Source organism: Solanum tuberosum, unplaced genomic scaffold (assembly GCF_000226075.1).
Source record: "Solanum tuberosum cultivar DM 1-3 516 R44 unplaced genomic scaffold, SolTub_3.0 scf00173, whole genome shotgun sequence".
NCBI lineage: Eukaryota > Viridiplantae > Streptophyta > Magnoliopsida > Solanales > Solanaceae > Solanum > Solanum tuberosum.
This window is the reverse complement of record NW_006239104.1, coordinates 1,096,265-1,110,806: the sequence shown is the minus strand read 5'-3', so window position 1 is coordinate 1,110,806 and position 14,542 is coordinate 1,096,265. Positions and strand designations below refer to the sequence as shown.

The window sequence follows — 14,542 nt, the reverse complement described above, 5'->3', positions numbered from 1 at the left end:
GGGGTGGTGGGGGTGGGGGAGGGTTTACGACTTGTCGTGTAGGAATATTGGCACTTCTTATGTATTTAGTTGTAGTTCCAACTATTGAATGATACTATTTTCTGATTTTCTAGATCCAGGAGATGCATCTAAGTCATTCCCACTTCAATTTGGATCCATAAGTCCCGGTGTCATGAATGTTCTGCAGGTATTTCTAGACTCCACCATGAGTGGTGTTCTCTTGTGTGTGGTTAATTTGAAAACTTTTGTCCTAATAATTGAAGGTATTTGCTTTTACAATGTGTATAGATACCTGCGCGAACAAGCTCAGCTCCACCAAATCTGGACGAGCAGAAGAGAGCCCAGGTTTTTGTCATCTTCTTCGTTTGTGTCTGATTATGAATTTTGTGATACCTGATCTGAAAAACCGAGCTTGTAATTTAGCTTCTTTGTATTTGTTAGAACATTGTGATGTTATTCTTGCCCATGGAGCAATCTAGTCCTGGCCTCCAGAGTAGCTTATGGTTCTGATTCCTTCATTTATTTGGCAGGCTCGCAGTGACACTTCAAGAGCTATTCCTTCATTGCCAAATCCATCCACTTCCAAGCAGCCTATGCCAAGAAAGGATGCAGGACCCCTCGACCAATCTAATCATAGTGAGGCTTATGGGGTGGCCAGCAAGCCCAAAAGAGATGTACAAATTTTAGCTCCACCTCCTGTTACCCAAACACAAAAGCCTTCTACACATCCCATACCTGGAATGCACATGCAAATCCCATTCCACCAGCCACCACAAGTTCCTGTTCAATTTGGTGGTCCTGGACCACAAATTCCATCTCATTCCATGTCTGCTACATCATTACCAATGCCGATGCATCTGCCGATTGTCAATCCGCCTATGCAGCAGCCAATGTTTGTCTCAAGTCTTCAACCCCACCCAATGCAGTCTCAAGGGATGATGCATCAGGGGCAGGGCATGAATTTTTCATCAGGAATTGGGCCTCAGCTCCCTCAGCAATTGGGAAACATGGGAATGAATATGCCGTCACAGTTTTCTCCGCAGCAGGCTGGGAAGTTCCTAGGTCAACGTAAAAGTGTGAAGATAACTCACCCGGATACTCATGAAGAATTGAGGCTTGATGGTTCGAGGTCACACCCTAATATGCCACCTCAATCACAGCCTATTGCATCATTTCCTCCCGGTCATCCTAACTATTATCCTAACTCTTATAATTCCAATTCTGTTTTCTTTCAAGCTCCAAGTTCTCTTCCTCTCGGTAACACTCAGAGTTCTCAACCACCAAGGCCTTTTAATCAGGTTAGTCGATGCCAAATCCTGCATGGAGTTTTCTATCTCAATTCTCTTTATGCTTATCACTGAAATCAGTACCTAAGAGTTTCATTTACTTGCAATTAAATTTTTCGTACATGCTCACAACATAATGTATCTTGTTCATGCTAATCAACTTTAGGTGACAGTGAAACCGGCTGCTGGCGGAACACACTCAGGAAAAGAGCAGTTACCATCTGTCAGTTCTTCTTTTGGAAAAGATCCAGTGAGGCTCTCAAAGCCACATGGAGGAGATTCAGCTCACTCTCAGAAAGACACAAACACTTCACATCAAAGCTCCACCACTCAGTCAAGGACTGGTGATGGCTCAAAATCTGCTTCAAGGCCTGTAGAAAATATACAATCTACTAAAGGGGATGATTCTATCTCAGGGAAGAGCTCAGCAGCTGGCATATTGTCATTGACCTCTCAAGCTCCCATTGAATCTTCAACATCTCTAATTAGAGATAGTAGTGTAGATGCAGCTAGTGAAACACTTGGTGGCCCAGACTCCACTGAAGATCAACAGAAAAAACAAGTAACTAGAGGACAGTTGACTGTTCAAGATAAGGTATTTATGTGCATGCTTCTTGAATAATCACACAACTATACTATCTCGGTCCTACTTATGACTGGAAGTTCTTTGCAGGCTCTTGGGAAATCTACCTCAGTTTCAAGTCAGACTCCCCAGTATCCGCTAACCAGACTCGTTGAGGTCAATACTGCTGCTTCAGTGAGCACTGCTGTGAACACTATGGAAAGTCTATCTCTGTCAGAGTCCGCTGAATTGAGAAGTCATATCACTGGAAATTGTGGGAAGGAAGATTTGTCTGAACCTTTGGATTCCAGAAATCAGGAAGCGGGCAAACCAGTACTTAAAACTGGGGATAGAAATGAAGTAGCATTGCCTGAGGCTGGCAAGCAGGACGAGAATAAGAGCTCGAAGCCGCCTTCAGAATCTCTTCTGGTAGAATCTGCTGAGTTGTCTGGCCTGACTGAAGAGGGGTCTCCAAAGAGAGCAGCATATGCCAACATTGAGAATGGTCGACCAGAAATTGGAGTGGAAGACATGAATGAATCTGTAGCTTGTTCAACTGGAGTTGATAACATGGCTGATGAAAGCTTTACATCATCCACTTCTAACCAGGATTCTGCTAATATTGAGGCTTGCACATCAGCAATAGGTCTATCGGCTCAAGATGATCAGGAATCAGATATTGCTGACCCCGAAGAAGCTCCTGTTACAAAATCGGTTGTTGCAAGTCAGGAGTTCGCCTCTGATTTGTTGAAGAATTCTGATGAGGCCACTTCAAAGAGTGAAGATGAAAATACTGAAACTAGTAACACCGGTTTAGTTTCCAAGTTGTCATCTGGTGTTAAGGAGAAATCTTTGGTGGATTCCAATGTGCCTAAGGTCACTATGGCTAGGGGAAAAAAGAAGAAAAAAGACTTATATAAGAAGGCAGATGCTGCTGGTGCGACTTCTGATCTTTATATGGCGTATAAAGGTCCAGAGAAAAAGGATGAACTTGGTCAATCTATTGAAACCATTGAACTCACTTCTAGAGATGACTCTAGGCCTCCATCTGCCAATGTGCCACAGGAAGATCTTAGATCAACTAAGAAGGTTGGTGAGGTTAAAGCGGAGCCAGATGATTGGGAGGATGCTGCAGATGTATCTACTCCTAAACTAGAAGCTGCTCCAGAACATAGAAAGGAAGTTGATGGTGATGGTGTGACTACCAAGAAATATTCAAGAGATTTCTTACTTAAATTTGCAGAGCAATGCATTGATATTCCTGAGGGTTTTAATGTTGCTCCTGATGTTGCTGATATTCTAATAAACTTCAATGCCAGTGCTATGCGTGAGCCATTCCCTAGTCCAGGAAGAGGTACTGATAGGCCGTCTAGCGGACATCGTGAACGTCGCGGAAGTGGTGTTGGGGATGGAGACAAGTGGAACAAGACGCCTGGGCCTCCTATGCCTGGTCGAGATTTTCAGCCAGACATTGGCTTTGGGGGAAATGGTATAGGATTCCGACCTGTCCCAGGAGGCAATTCTGGTGTTTTGCGGCACCCGCGAGTTGCAATGCCCATTCAATATGCCATGAGTCAGTATGCTGTGGGTCAGTATGCCATGGGTCAGTTTGCCACTGGGGGTATACTATCTGGACCAATGCAATCCATGGGTCCACCTCAGGGAGGAGGCCTGAGAAATGGAGTTGATGCTGACAGGTGGCAGCGTGGAACTGCTTTCCAAAAGGGTTTAATGCCGTCTCCTCATACACCTACACAGAATATGCACAAAGCTGAAATAAAGTATGAAGTAGGTAAAGTATCAGACGAGGAACAAGCCAAGCAGAGACAGCTGAAAGCTATTTTAAATAAGCTGACTCCCCAGAACTTTGACAAATTATTCCAGCAAGTGAAAGAAGTTAATATTGACAATGATGTCACACTCAAGGGTGTAATTTCTCAGATATTTGACAAAGCTTTGATGGAGCCAACTTTTTGTGAGATGTATGCCAACTTTTGTCAACACCTAGCAGCTGAGTTGCCTGATCTGAGTGTAGACAATGAAAAAATCACTTTTAAGAGGTTACTTCTAAACAAATGTCAGGAAGAGTTTGAGAGAGGGGAAAGAGAAGAACTAGAAGCCAATGTGACTAACGAGGAAGGCGAGGTAAAACTGTCAGCAGAGGAGAGGGAGGAGAAAAGAGTCAAAGCACGGAGACGAATGTTGGGCAATATAAAACTGATTGGTGAACTTTATAAGAAGAGAATGTTGACAGAGAGAATTATGCATGATTGCATCAAGAAGTTGTTAGGTGACTATCAAAATCCTGACGAGGAGAATGTTGAAGCTTTGTGTAAGTTGATGAGTACAATTGGGGAAATGATAGATCATGCCAAAGCAAAGGAACATATGGATGCATACTTTGATAGGTTGGAGAAGTTGTCAAATAACATGGAACTTTCTTCTAGGGTGAGGTTCATGTTGAAGGATTCAATTGATCTAAGAAAGAACAAATGGCAGCAAAGGAGAAAAGTTGAAGGGCCTAAGAAGATCGAGGAAGTGCATAGGGATGCTGCTCAAGAACGACATGCACAAGCTACTAGGCTTGCTCGTACTCCTAGTCTGGGAGGTTCTAGTAGAAGGGGTCAACCTATGGATTTTGCTCCCAGAGGAGGGAGTATGTTGTCTTCTCCGGGCTCCCAGATGGGGGGTTTCCGTCCTATGTCTCCACAGGTCCGTGGCTATGGCATGCAGGACGTACGGGCGAATGAGAGGCATTCTTTCGAGAATAGGACATTATCACTTCCCCTGACCCAGAGGCCTCTTGGTGATGATCCGATCACACTTGGACCCCAAGGTGGTCTTGCAAAGGGAATGTCTTCCAGGGGCCAACCTGCAGGACCAAGTATTGATAATATGTCAAGTTTTGGAGACTCTCGAAGGATGATACATTCCCAAAGCAGCTATGGTTCTTTGTCAGAGCGCCCCCATTATGGTTTAAGAGAGGAGCTTGCACCCAAATACATGCCTGAGCGATTATCCAGTCAACATGATCAATCAAGTGTACCAGAAAGGAGCGTGACTTATGGGAACAAGGAGCGTGGATTTGACACATCTCGGCCTCCTTCACCACTTGTAAGAAGTGGAGGGCCAATCTCCACACAAAATGTGGCTCCTGACATGATTTTGCCAGAAGAACGTCTGCAGGAAATGTCTATGGCTGCTATCAAGGAATTCTACAGGTACTTCTGAACTGGTTATTATCTACTTGCATTTATTTGTATGGGTCTAACTATGGATTATGTGCTCTGCACACATCATTTTAAAATTGTTGGTTTATCTACTTCAAAATAAGTACCATTCTGGAACTGTTTTCAGAAAGTTGCTTCTGATATCAAAGATGATTTTGGTTCAACACTTGGCTGACTTGACCTATTCACGGTATCATCATGTGTGTAAAGGAAGCACAAGCTTATGATATGGTTCGGCAATTATAGATCTTGATAATACCTCTTCCAAAGAAGTTGTTTATATTACTAGTCATTTTTTGTTGTTGTGGGATCTCACTACCCATGAAAGAGCCTTTCTCCAACCAAAAAGGAGCGAAGTTTAAGTTTGAAATTCAGTGATGAACATTAACTTGCAAGTATATCTCAATAGTATCTGCAGTAATAGCTTAGAAAATCCGTGATAATCATATTATAGGTTGGTGTGCCTCCTTGAGAAGTTTGAAGCACAAGGTACTTATTATTTTGTTATCTGAGGATGGTGTAGTAGGAGAATTTTCTCACTGTTTGTTTGAGAACGCGTGTCTCCCCATTATCCAACTTTTCTGTCTCCTATTGTAACCAAGGAAATTATAATTTCTAATTTCTAGTAATGAAGATTACATAAACATAGGTTCTTTTAGCATATGTCATCCTAAACTTCATCTAGTAGCTAAGTGGAATTCTCCTTGTACCCTAGTCGTGAACGGTAGAAGCATCATTGTTTCTATGCAATTTTTTTTTTGTACAGTATATTGCGACTTAATTGAGTTTATTATTAATTAACTTAAAACCTTTTCATTTCAGTGCGAAAGATGAGAAAGAGGTTGCTTTGTGTGTGAAAGACCTGAATTCACCCAGCTTCTATCCATCAATGATCTCACTTTGGGTTACTGACTCCTTTGAGAGGAAGGATATGGAAAGGGATCTTTTGGCAAAGCTTATAATTGGTCTAACTCTTTCTCGAGATGTGGCGATAAGTCAAGATCAGTTAATTAAAGGGTATGGAGTTGTGCTTTCCTATAAAAATTAAAATGCAAGCTCAAGCTTTAAAGCACATGGATTCTCTGTTCAACTTTATGTTTGTGTTTTACTCTTTCAGGTTTGAAAATGTTCTAACTAGCTTGGAGGATGCAGTAAATGATGCCCCTAGAGCAGCCGAATTTCTTGGTCGCATCTTTGGGAAGGTAATATTGGAAAATGTGATACCGTTTAATGAAATAGGGAGTTTGATATACAAAGGCGGGGAAGAGGAAGGACGCCTTGTGGAAATAGGTCTTGCTGCTGAAGTTCTTGGGAGCACATTGGAGATGATAAAGGTCGAGCAAGGTGATTCTGCAGTTTCGGAGATTTGCAGAAGCTCTAATATGCGGCTTGAAAATTTCCGGCCTCAAGGTTCAAAGAAGCAATGGAAGCTAGACAAATTTATTTAGGGAGGGTAATAGATGGGGAGGAATTGTATCTTGGTAGAGATTCATGTCTAGTTTTAGGCCACATTTTAATTTTGCAGATATATATTTAAATGGTGATCAATATAAGGGTTTTATGTCCTTGAATGTTTTTAGTTCCATCATTTTTTGGAACTGCAGTAGCAAATAGGATGAACCAAGTTTTTTAACATCTTTGGCTCCACCTTTATAAAATTAGAAATTTTTAACAAGAAAGGAATAGTTGGACATGGGATAAAAATTGAATGTTATTGAGAACTTTTTACTAATGTGCCACTTACATCTGAAAAAATTAATCCCAGTAAATAATATTATCAAATGTTTGAGCTTGAAATTGAGTTAAATGTTTGATAAATCTCACTAATCACATATATATATATATTATCTTACTCCTGCTTGATAATTTATAACAGGTTGGTTAGTCGTTTTCTAAAAAATCACTGTAATTTTACTAATTATAACAAATTATTTGCCTGTTTTTTCATTAGAAATCTTCATTTATCATGGATAAATTACTTGTAATTGCTTTTACGTGATCTAATAATGTTTTTTTTAATCAAACACTATTTTTTCCTGACCAAATCAGTTGTTATGTTTCATTTTTTGAAATTTAATATGAATAATTTTTAAAACTAATTGGATTAGATTAACTTACAATAATAACATATTCAGTAAAATCTCATAAAGAGAAATTTAAATTAGATTAACTAAATATTTTTAAATTCAAAATACTGTTCATTATGATTCTTCTGAAAAAGATATATTTAAAATATTAATTAAACTTTACATAATTTGACAATTGAAAAATGTAACCTCAAAGACAAAAAAGTAGTTCCCCTCCTGGGAAATTGGAGACAGTCAGATTCTCAGCAACCTCAAAGACAAGAGGTTAGGGAATCAAGATGGAATCACACATATTCTAGTCCTTTTGGAATCTCAAAACCTTAATAATAATGCTCCACCCATTTCTATTTATATCTCGTCCTTACTAAAAATATGTACGTTCCTTAATGAGTACTCCCTATGTCCCTAATTACTTGTCCACATTTCCTTTTTTAGTTGTCCCTAATTACTTGTCTATTTTGACAAATCAAGAAAGGACAATTTTTTTTACCCATTATACCCTCAATTAATTCCTTTGAAAATGGTAGAACTAGTTTTTAATTCATCAACTTCATAATTAATAGGGGTAAAATGGTAAACTCACTATATCAATTATTGTTTTCTTAATAGGTGTGTCAATTCAAAAGTGGACAAGTAATTAGGGACAAAGGGAGTACTTATCATTTTACAAAATCAATGTATAAATGACACTTTTCTTTCTATTTTACCCTTGAGTGTTATTAGCTTTGCAAAATATACATTTGACCAACTAAGTAAATAATTTATGTCAATTGGTGAATTAAGTAATCAAAATAAATTAATTTATGTTAATTGATTGAAAACTTGACTTTAAGAGAACACTAAATAAGGGCACAATAATAAACTTACCTAGTTTCTTAAGGGACTCAAAATCTAAAACGATGACAATTAAATAGGAACCGAGGGAGTATTTCACTCTCTCAAATTATCTATCATGGTTTTCTTTTAATATTTATAAATAAAATGTTAATTTTGAAAGATTGACTATTTTATCCTTATTTATGTCTTAATATATAATTTTTTTCATTAAAATATTTACTTCATTTATGTGTCATCACTAAAGATGACATAATTGATAATACGATAGATACTGAATTGCCATATTAAAATTGAAAATTTTTTGATACCACGATTTCGATATTATGATGTTTGTTATGCATTTTATCTTTTATTTTATATTTGATACGATATTCAATATTTTGTTCTAGTATTTATAAAGATACTAAAATATTGAATATTATATGTTATTATATAACACTAGCAAATATATAAAATAGTATTAGTACAAAACTAATTATTAGAATGTTGGGATTTTTATTACTCTATCTTGATTGATATGTCCTTTTCGAGTAGTTGATTCACAAAAGAATTTTTTTTTTTAAAAAAATTGTTTCTACATGTGTAAGATGTTAGTATGATATAATTGAACGTTTTTTTTAAAAAAAACTTTAAGTCATAATTCTCTATTATATGAGTATTTCTAAGTCAAAGTAAAAAAATTACAATTATTACCAATTTACGATACCACAAAATACAGAAAACAAACTTTAAAATACCAATTCAAATTGAATTAATTTGATATGATACTGATATAGTATTTTTAAAAATAAAAAATAATTGAACCAACGTTGTCTTTTCCCTAAACTACTAGGCTTGAACTACATGGATTTCAATATCATATCATGTTCACCCTTAGCCATCATGTCATAATTTGAATATTTGCAGTATTCAAATTACATAATTACCATAAAGAATAAAATGATAGAAAAATAATTAATTTTATCATAAAAATTTTAAATAACAAATAATTTAAGATAATTATTTTCAAAATCATAATAGATAATTCAAAGTATAATATTAAAATACGATACTTTGTATTTGCATTAAGGTAGGCAGAAGACAAGGGAGTCTTCACCTAATTATTACATTCAGATTTTGTATCAATTAATTATTAATTATTAATTAGTACTTATCAAATTCGTAATTAGTAGGGATCCAACATAGGATTTGTCAAAATGTCTTGAGGCCAAGAATCTCTCATTTCCAATTTTGATTTGGCGTATCCTTCTTTTGGTTCTCCAAATGCCACCCACTTAAAAGGGTTTTTTTTGGTACGAAAAGAAAATGTTTTTCATGAAAAATGATTTTTTTTAAAAATAAATAAATAAGTGAATTTTTTTACTTATTTTTGAACGTTTAATAAGTAATCAACAAAATATTATTTCAAGAATATATATATTATCTAGCAAAACGTTATAAAGGTGGTAGGAATGGAGTTTGGGGGTTAATTCGATGGCGGCGAAGGATAGGATAGTCAAGTGGTAAGGATAGGTGAGATGTGAGAAGACAGTAAACTTAGAACGCTATTTATGTGGCTTATTTTTTCCTACTTTCATTAGGAAAGTCATTTTTCTCATTTTCAAGGAGATTATTTTTGTAGAAAAAATGTTTGAAACCAAACATAGAAAAATTGGAAAACATTTCCTCCATATCAAATACACCCTAAGAGTATTTAGTTAAGTTATATATTGAGCGGCCATTGGTTTGCATATTTTATTATTTTTGAAATTATAGTCTTGGGGTTAATAATTTCATCTGGGTGGAGGGATAAAACGGTCACAAATTTGATATGGTATTTATGATTAAAGTTGATATCAATTTTTATACTATGTTTGCTTATCAACACAAATTTATCCTATCGTTAACCAAACACAATATAAAACTAATCTTATCCGATAAATCCTGATAATAATTTTTTTATATTAATATAATTTACCGTGCTATAGTAGATCAATTATCATATTTATTGTATCTGTTATCAGCTAATGCTTGTTATAAATTTTTGCCTATAATTATTTTTTAATAAAATAAGTGGAAAATTGTATAAAACAAATTAAGTCAGAAGACATATGATGACAAAACTTATATTACCTAGTACTAATTCAAAGACTAATTAAGGTTAAGTACCAATATCAGCTGACTTCTTATAATAATAAATAATAATATATTATTTGACGCAAATTATGACCTAAAGAGTTCCTGTTCTAACATATAACCAATATTTTAGTGGCTCTAATAATTGATTGTGATTTCAAAAGCATATATTATATATATTAATCTAATTGTTTAAGCTAAAAGTTTCTTTTATTGGATTTATACTATTGATAATCCGTATTTATTTATTTATAAGTTCCATAATCATCTCAAAGATCATTTCATCTAATGGACAGGTGGCAAAAGTTAATGATGGCCAATTAATCATACTTAGTTCTTAGATGTGAAGTCACGTTCTAGTGTTCTTCACTAATTATTCAAAGTAATTAGAATTATTCCTAACCTCATAAATTTTAAAACACTTTTCGATTTTAAAATATATGAATTCCAAGATAGTTATTAATTAATATTAATTAGCAGTCAAAAGCTTTTCTAAATCTCTCTTTAAGTAGAGTTTTATGCATTTCATATCAATTAAGTTGTTCTATGACAATATCTAAAAGCATGTTCATGCGGAAACAAAATTAAGTAAACGTCGATTAGTTATTGAGTTTAAATTATATATATATACACACTATTAATATAAATAATTTATACACTATTTAGTTAATTTTACTTGTCCTACGTAAATTAAACATTCTTTTAAGTGATATGATAGTATAAAAACTTGGAGTTTAATTTTTACATAATATGTAATGCATCAGCATGTGAAGTCATATATTGATGTTTGAGTCAAATGTTAGGAAATGTGAAGGAATCTTCCTTTTATTTTATTTAGTTGGTAATTGCTTTGATTGTTACAAAAAAAGAATGAATATCTAATAATTATTCCTAATGAAAATACTATTTAAATTTAGAATTCAATCAACGACAAGGACCAAATAATGTTTGACAACATTAAAAGCACATTATATTCCTTTTCTTTTTTTTGGATTTTGGCAGACACGAATTGAAAAGACTTCCACTCCATATCTACACGTTACGTTTAATTAAATAGTTGCATTAAATCATTAGTAGTAAATATTGAATATTTTTTTCTTAATGCAGATATAAAATCTGCACAAAAGTTTCATATTGTGAACCTATAATATTTTAGGTTTTAAAAGGGTGTGGGGAAAATTTAGTATTTTTTTCTAAATGATATCAAGAGAAAAGATGTAATTTGAATAACATATTTTTACATGAATGATTATGACTTTTTCAATGAGTTATGACTTTTTTAATAAGTTGAGACTTTTATGATAAATTAAAACACAATAACTGCACGTTCATACTACTCTTTGTTGACAATAAATAGAGGAACTTTATCTCATTTTTCAAATACACTTTTCTGATCTTCTACTCAAGTGAGTTCGTCACACTAGAGTTGTGATACCACTGTGCTGATGAATAAATCGTTCTATCATGAAAGGATATATTAAATCACCTAAATTACATTGATGAATATAATTTTTTTTAGAAGCATTATAAATTCAGTAGACTCGATTTTTATCTCATTCAATTTTTTGTTGGGTTGGTTACTATTTTGCTGATCTTTTGAATTCAAATTGACATACTTTATAAGTTAGTTCGGCCCGTGAGAATGGGAGAGTCGAAAAAAAGATTCTTCACTTTTTATGCTAATTCAAAACTATGTAAAATTTGAAATTGTCCACTTTGTTCCTCCAAAATTAGTAAAGGTTTAGCAGAATTTATCTATTTAATTAACATGATTGAAAAAAATGTTAGCCTATATTTAAAAATAATCCATTAATCTTATGTTTTTTTACCTACCATATAAATTGACAGGACATTGAAGGTGACATTAATTAAACAAAACTTTAATTAGTGTACTTCAATTGCCCTCTTTCTTAGGATATCAAAAGTCAAAACTTTAACCTAACTAAGAAAAATTGACCAAATCGATATTTAGATAAATCACAACAGAGAAGTGTTCTAATAATCAATTGTTGATCAAAATATTTTAAAAATATTATCATTTGAAAAGTAAATTCCTGAATTTAAAAAAAAATAAAATGTTATCCTTAACAAAGGTAGAGAAAATAAGGATCAAAATGGAATTCTACATCTTATCACCGTGCATCCCTACTCTTCATCCGTACCTCATATAATTATTTTTTAAAATTATATATAAATGCTTTTAAGATAAAAAATATATATTTATTTTTAATTTTTCTTAAAAATATTTCTTATACCGAAAACACCCTTAGAGTCAGAGAGTAATGTCACACCAAACTGTTAAATGCATGTCACATTCTTATCAGTTCATGTATTTTTCTTTGAACCGACCGAAAGATTTATTGTAATTATTAATTAAAATGTGGATACCCTTGATAAATTCTTTGATTTTGACGTACCTTTTTATTTAAATCATTAAATTGTTTCAATATTAAACTTTGCTAATGATTTAAAAATGTTTAATACTAATTCCAACATTCTTCCAATCGTGTAGTTCACGCGTAAATTTTAATATATGGGTGTATAAGTGAAAATATAAACTTATTGAAAGTTGATAATATATAATTAAAAACAAAACAATTAAATTAGAATAGTTCAAAAATCTAAATTAAGAAAGACAAGTATTTCATTATATTTTTTTTGGATAATTTCTATTGTTATGATCTTTTGTTTGATTTGCTAAATCCACAGTAGATTATTCCACAGTAAGTTTAAAATATAATTTAAAACATATGGCCCATTAACTATTACCTAAATTATTATTTTATTTTATACATATATACTCTTCAATGTAAGTTCACTTCCACCAAAAACAACAAAAGTGTTTTTTATGTAATGGTTGGTATTTATATTAAAATTGCAATTAATATATTTTCATTAAAGGTATATGAGATCTATTTAAAAAAGCGAAAACACTCTCTAATAGAATCTTTTTCTAATACAATATTTAAACTCAAAATTTCTTCTTACTAGTGAATCAATCATTTCGATCTACTTCATTATAATCTTTTTATGATAAGTGAAGAAATTCGAATTGACAATTACTCACATGTCACAACTAGAGAATAAAAGTAGAAAGATCCAAAACTTCAGATCCCAGATATAACAAAAAACTCCAAAAAGGTCCTAATCTTCTAGTCAGCAGCAAAAGATTAGATTAACCATATGTACTAGGTAATTGAAAATCATTTAATAGCTAATTAAGAAATAAGTTATATAAATATTAAATTTTATATAAGTAATATAATACCTGATTATTTGTTAAGAGATGAATAATTCATACATCAAATTAATATAATGTTTAATTTATGACTTAAAAATCTACCTAATTAGTAATTTATAAAAATATTAATATCAACGTAACTCTAATTAACCGCAGTGGCCTGTACCACTCTCGTGATGAAAAAGACAGAACTCTATATATAAATAGTCACATATAGTTGTCTAAACTGACAAAAGAAGACTCGTCAATTTCCCCCAACTCTCTCTTGAAGAAGAGAGAGAGAGACAGGATAGGAAGCATCCAAATAATAAATAAAAAAAATAGTGTCTTTGGTCCAAGAAAGAATTGTTAACCAAATCCAAAGGGAGTTGAAGAAACCCCAAGATTTAGAATGCTCTATTGACTTTCAAGAAAATCAAAAGCCAGTTTGAACTTGTATAATTTACATGGTGGAGCTTAATTTCTTCTCTTCTTCCACCAACTTGGAAAGCTCTTACTTTTTCTTCTCATAAGAAGAGCCTAAAGGGTTGAACAAAATCAGGACCCCATCTTCTCTTTTTTTTTAATTGAATCATAAACCAACCAAGAAAACCCCATTTCCTATCTGGGTAATCATTTTTTCCTTGTTTTATATCAATTTTTCATTTTGGGTACTTAGATTTTTGGTTAAAAATCTGTTCTTGATGTAGTTCTTGCTAATGTTGTGGTTTTATGCAGGAGTTTAGTGGCTGTTCCTTGACTGTGGGAGTTAAAAATTGAATCTTGGAAATTCTGTCAAAATTTGTGAAGAAGGGGAAAATGAAGTGTTTCTTTTACTTCAAGGATAGGCACAGAAATAGGGAAAGAAAATCAGCACCAGTGGTACTTCAAGATCAGAGTAAATCAGATATTTCAGGTGGTGGTGCAGAAAGGGTAACTAAGTCTTCATGTTCAACTTCTTCTGCACGTAGCTTCTCTGATGTGTATGAAGGGAAAGGTCAGAATTTGAGGGTATTCACATTCTCTGAGCTTAAACAAGCAACTAATAATTTTAATAGGTTACTTAAGATTGGTGAAGGAGGTTTTGGATGTGTATACAAAGGTAATATTAAGCCTGCTGATGGAAAAGGTGAATCAACTACTGTTGCCATTAAAAAACTCAATAGAGATGGTTATCAGGTAACCTTTTTTTTTTTTTTTTTTTT

General features: G+C 33.5%; 2 protein-coding genes across 2 annotated transcripts in view; both read left to right on the top strand.

Annotated features, from left to right (window-relative positions):
- Positions 1-6,711, top strand: part of LOC102589798 (eukaryotic translation initiation factor 4G) — an 8,556-nt gene extending 1,845 nt beyond the window's left edge. The window contains exons 5-11 of the mRNA XM_006354588.2: positions 114-187; positions 289-345; positions 531-1,298; positions 1,453-1,881; positions 1,960-5,069; positions 5,901-6,095; positions 6,196-6,711. Coding sequence (XP_006354650.1) covers positions 114-187; positions 289-345; positions 531-1,298; positions 1,453-1,881; positions 1,960-5,069; positions 5,901-6,095; positions 6,196-6,526 — 4,964 coding nt within the window. The 3' untranslated portion in view covers positions 6,527-6,711. The remainder of the gene's footprint in view (positions 1-113; positions 188-288; positions 346-530; positions 1,299-1,452; positions 1,882-1,959; positions 5,070-5,900; positions 6,096-6,195) is intronic.
- Positions 6,712-13,604: 6,893 nt separating this feature from the next.
- LOC102588495 (probable receptor-like protein kinase At5g47070) overlaps positions 13,605-14,542 on the top strand; it is a 3,981-nt gene continuing 3,043 nt past the window's right edge. The window contains exons 1-2 of the mRNA XM_006354583.2: positions 13,605-13,966; positions 14,076-14,516. Coding sequence (XP_006354645.1) covers positions 14,157-14,516 — 360 coding nt within the window. The 5' untranslated portion in view covers positions 13,605-13,966; positions 14,076-14,156. The remainder of the gene's footprint in view (positions 13,967-14,075; positions 14,517-14,542) is intronic.